Consider the following 3,456-nt stretch of genomic DNA (forward strand, 5'->3'; position numbering starts at 1 on the left):
AAAAAAAAAAAAAAATTATAGCAGCTCACTAATTCACAGTGAAGAGCTGGTTTTTTTTCCCCTTGTGGGGGGAAAGAGTTCATTGTAAGAGTGGTAGAAGAGATCAGGTCACCTACAAGCATTAAAAAAAAAAAAAAAAAAAAAAAAGGGGGCCAAAACTGCTAAACTTGTAGTGAAACTAGAGACAAGAGGGGCAAGTAACTAAAGCTGTATCAATTCTGGGATGAGCTTTAAAAGAAATGAAAGCTCCATCTGTGAGAATTGAGGCTTTGATTTTACTTCCATCTCTCCATCCCCTTCTCCCATCTTAGATGGCTTTATCAAATCAGATACCGCTTCAGTAATTTCTTGAACCAGATCAACTATCACTCCATCTATCCCCATTAAATGTTGCATGTAAACAGCTTCTGATACATTACTGCAAAACAAGAAACACAGTCAGCACCTTGAAGATTGACATTTGGTTGTGTTTTTTAGCAGACATGGCCATGACAGTGTTCGAGAAGATCAAAGTCCTAAGATTCAAACACTCACTTCAGTTTTCCGTATGTTAGAAGAGAAAGCTTCGCATCCTTGATCTTGCTCACTGCCCCCGGATTTCTAAAAACCCCTTTGACCTCCGACACAATCCCCTGCAAACCACCCTCCAAGCACACCTTTATAGCCTCCTCCAAGGAATTTCTCCTTACATCATAGAAAATCTCAGCACCGCCATTTGTCAAAAAGTAAACCTGTAATGCAATCGATAACAATCATCAATGCAAGATAAAGGATGCCATGCTTGCTTACAAACACAAACACAAACACAAGAGTGAATAATCAAAGTTTACAACTTACAGGGAAGGTGCTCTGCAGTTTTCTGACGAGCAGCGCTGCATCAGGTTGGAAAGATGAGAAAATAACAGGCCTATCCTTACCATGATCAAATACCACCTAAACCACAAAATGAACTCACCAATTAAGAAAAATCTCATGTTATACAAACTTGAACCAGCACGTATTATCTGTTTTAAGCTAAAAAAAAGCAGTCTTGATTAAGAGAATATCATCTATATGTACCTGCAAGATGGCTTGAAGAACACGAATGAGATAATCTTGCTGGTAGACAACGTGGTCATCAAATTTTAATTCAATGTTAAAGCCAAGTGAGGACTCCACTTGTTGAAATGCATCTTGCAAGGTGCATAAGGAGTCATCTTTCTCTACATTCCATTGCAGTATTTTTCCTTCTTTAGTTTTCCTGAGCAAAGATTTGCCAGCCCTCCCTTCTTTTTGGGGTCCAAAGCATAGGAATTCAGACAGGCAAAGTTCTGTCACCCTCTTCTCAAAAATAGTGCCCTGAATTTACAAATAAAATCATATCCACGAGTTTAATTAGCTAAAAACATTTTAATTGCAAACAATGAAGCCGAAAATAGAGAGTCCAAAAGGATCAAAGACACTTACATTATCTTCAGAGAGGATGAAGTTGTCATGGAAAATGACTGGGCAGTCATCTTTTGTCACCTACAAAAACGACAGTTCGTTTTTTTCACTTTTTCTTGTCTTTGCCTCATTCAGCTCCATACTTTTATTTTCAATTCTATTTCTATTTTATTTCTTCAGAAACACAAAATCATACCCATCAAAAATAAACGCAATCAGTTCAATATCCGGAAGAAATAACAAAAAAAATATGAAAGAAATTGTTTTCGAATTTAATTTACCAAACCACCGGAAGTTTTTTTTTTTCGATTCAAAAAAAGAAAGGAAGGCTTTAAAGATTAAGGGATTAGTAGAAATTTATTTTTAAAACAAACTAAAAATACTTAAAAAATTATTTTTTTTTCTTTAAAAAAAAAAAAAAATCTTCCACAAATAGAGTTTTCGCTGCCAAACGGTATGCGGCGACCAACAACCGACAAGTCTCCAACGTCAAAGAAACAACACCCAGTTTGGAAGATTCAAGTTCCAAATATCTCAAAATCAAAGAGAAAGTCCCAGAAAACGTTAAAAAACAAAGATTTTGATTTATATTTCAGTCTAGAACAAATTAAGAAGAGAAAAGGATATAAAGAAGTAATTATACCTGAACATCAAATTCGATGAAATCAATGGGGTGTTTGGCAGCGCTATTAAAAGACATAATGGAGTTCTCTTTAATCTCTTTCATCCTACCGTCTGTTGATTGCAGTACATTCATTCCACTCCCTCTGTGTCCAACCACCATAAACTTTGGCATCTTGAACGTAGCTGCTCTATTCATCTCAACTCCTGCAGAAAGAAGGAAAAATCAAGCCCGCACCAAGAAAACATCAAGAAACTCCAAGAACCTTCTCTTTCTGACAATTTACCTTTGGAGAGACGAGTTGAGTAGAGAGAAAGAGAGGCATTGTCAGGGACATGGTCAAGATTGGGAACATCAGAGACATGAACAGCTTTAAGAGCCATGCTACGCGATTATTATAATCAGCTGAAGAAGACAGCAATGGGGCGGGATATAGAAGGGATTTTGGAGATTGTTGCGAAGAGAAGGGATTGGAGAGGGGTTTATATAATCGTGGAGAGGAGAGGAAAAGAGTAGAATCTCCGCGTAGAATATTCCAAAATTATGCATTGTGCTATCCTTCTCGGATATTTCTAAATCCTCTGCTCTATGTCCTTTTTCTTTTTTTTTTTTTCTTATATATATAATTTTACTGTTTAATTAATTTATTTTTTCTCCTTCGCAGTCAGATTTAATTGGTTACAGTTTGTGAATTAATATATATATTGGATGGTCGACAAACCCGACCCCCGGTTATCTGGTCTTCTTCTTCTTCTCATGGCGACAAAAGTTTGGATGGAAAAACAAAGCTACAAAAATCTTCCTATCTGAACAGTCATAAAAGAGAATAAATCCAGACAGTCATAAGAGGGAAAACTGAATTAAGACAAAAATCTTTTTTCCTTTATGAACAAATAAGAATATCCAAGGAATATGCTTGCTAGATGCCGGAGAAGATTGTGTTCGGACATGACAAGTCGTAGCGCCCAAGGTATGGATGGAGGCTCGTGAAAGTCTAGACAAACATGTGATTTGCCGTGTTCGATTAAATTAATTTGGATTTGGTTTCATTAAATTTGATTGGTTTATGAATTATTCCATCTAATTAAGATTCATCTACCTATTTAGTATAAAATTAAAAAGTTTGCTTTTCTTGTAGTTTTAGATTCAAATCTTGTTGTTGCTAATATTAATAGCCAGTGAAAACTTATATGGCCATTAATTTCAAGGCCCGTGGAATTAGTCGAGTTTCATGCAAACTGGTTCGGACACTCATGTTAATTTTTAAAAAATTCATCTTAATGTTTTAAAAAATATGAAGTATTATCATTTTATTAAAGAAAATAATATTTTTTAAAATTAATATAAATTAACTTGTATAATTTATTACCTGAGTTTTATATCTTATGATAAGTTATAATATAAACGGT

At 35.1% G+C, this 3,456-nt stretch overlaps 1 protein-coding gene across 1 annotated transcript; it reads right to left on the reverse strand.

The window, feature by feature from the left end:
* On the reverse strand, positions 1-2,603 carry LOC118038153 (glycerophosphodiester phosphodiesterase GDPD1, chloroplastic). The gene is made up of 7 exons (XM_035044458.2): positions 2,334-2,603; positions 2,069-2,253; positions 1,447-1,506; positions 1,060-1,338; positions 838-933; positions 535-731; positions 1-418 (listed from the first exon to the last, which is right to left on the reverse strand). The coding sequence occupies exons 1-7, from the start codon at positions 2,428-2,430 to the stop codon at positions 202-204; spliced, it is 1,131 nt and encodes a 376-aa protein (XP_034900349.1). The 5' UTR covers positions 2,431-2,603; the 3' UTR covers positions 1-201.
* Positions 2,604-3,456: the final 853 nt, after the last annotated feature.

Source organism: Populus alba, chromosome 17 (assembly GCF_005239225.2).
Source record: "Populus alba chromosome 17, ASM523922v2, whole genome shotgun sequence".
NCBI lineage: Eukaryota > Viridiplantae > Streptophyta > Magnoliopsida > Malpighiales > Salicaceae > Populus > Populus alba.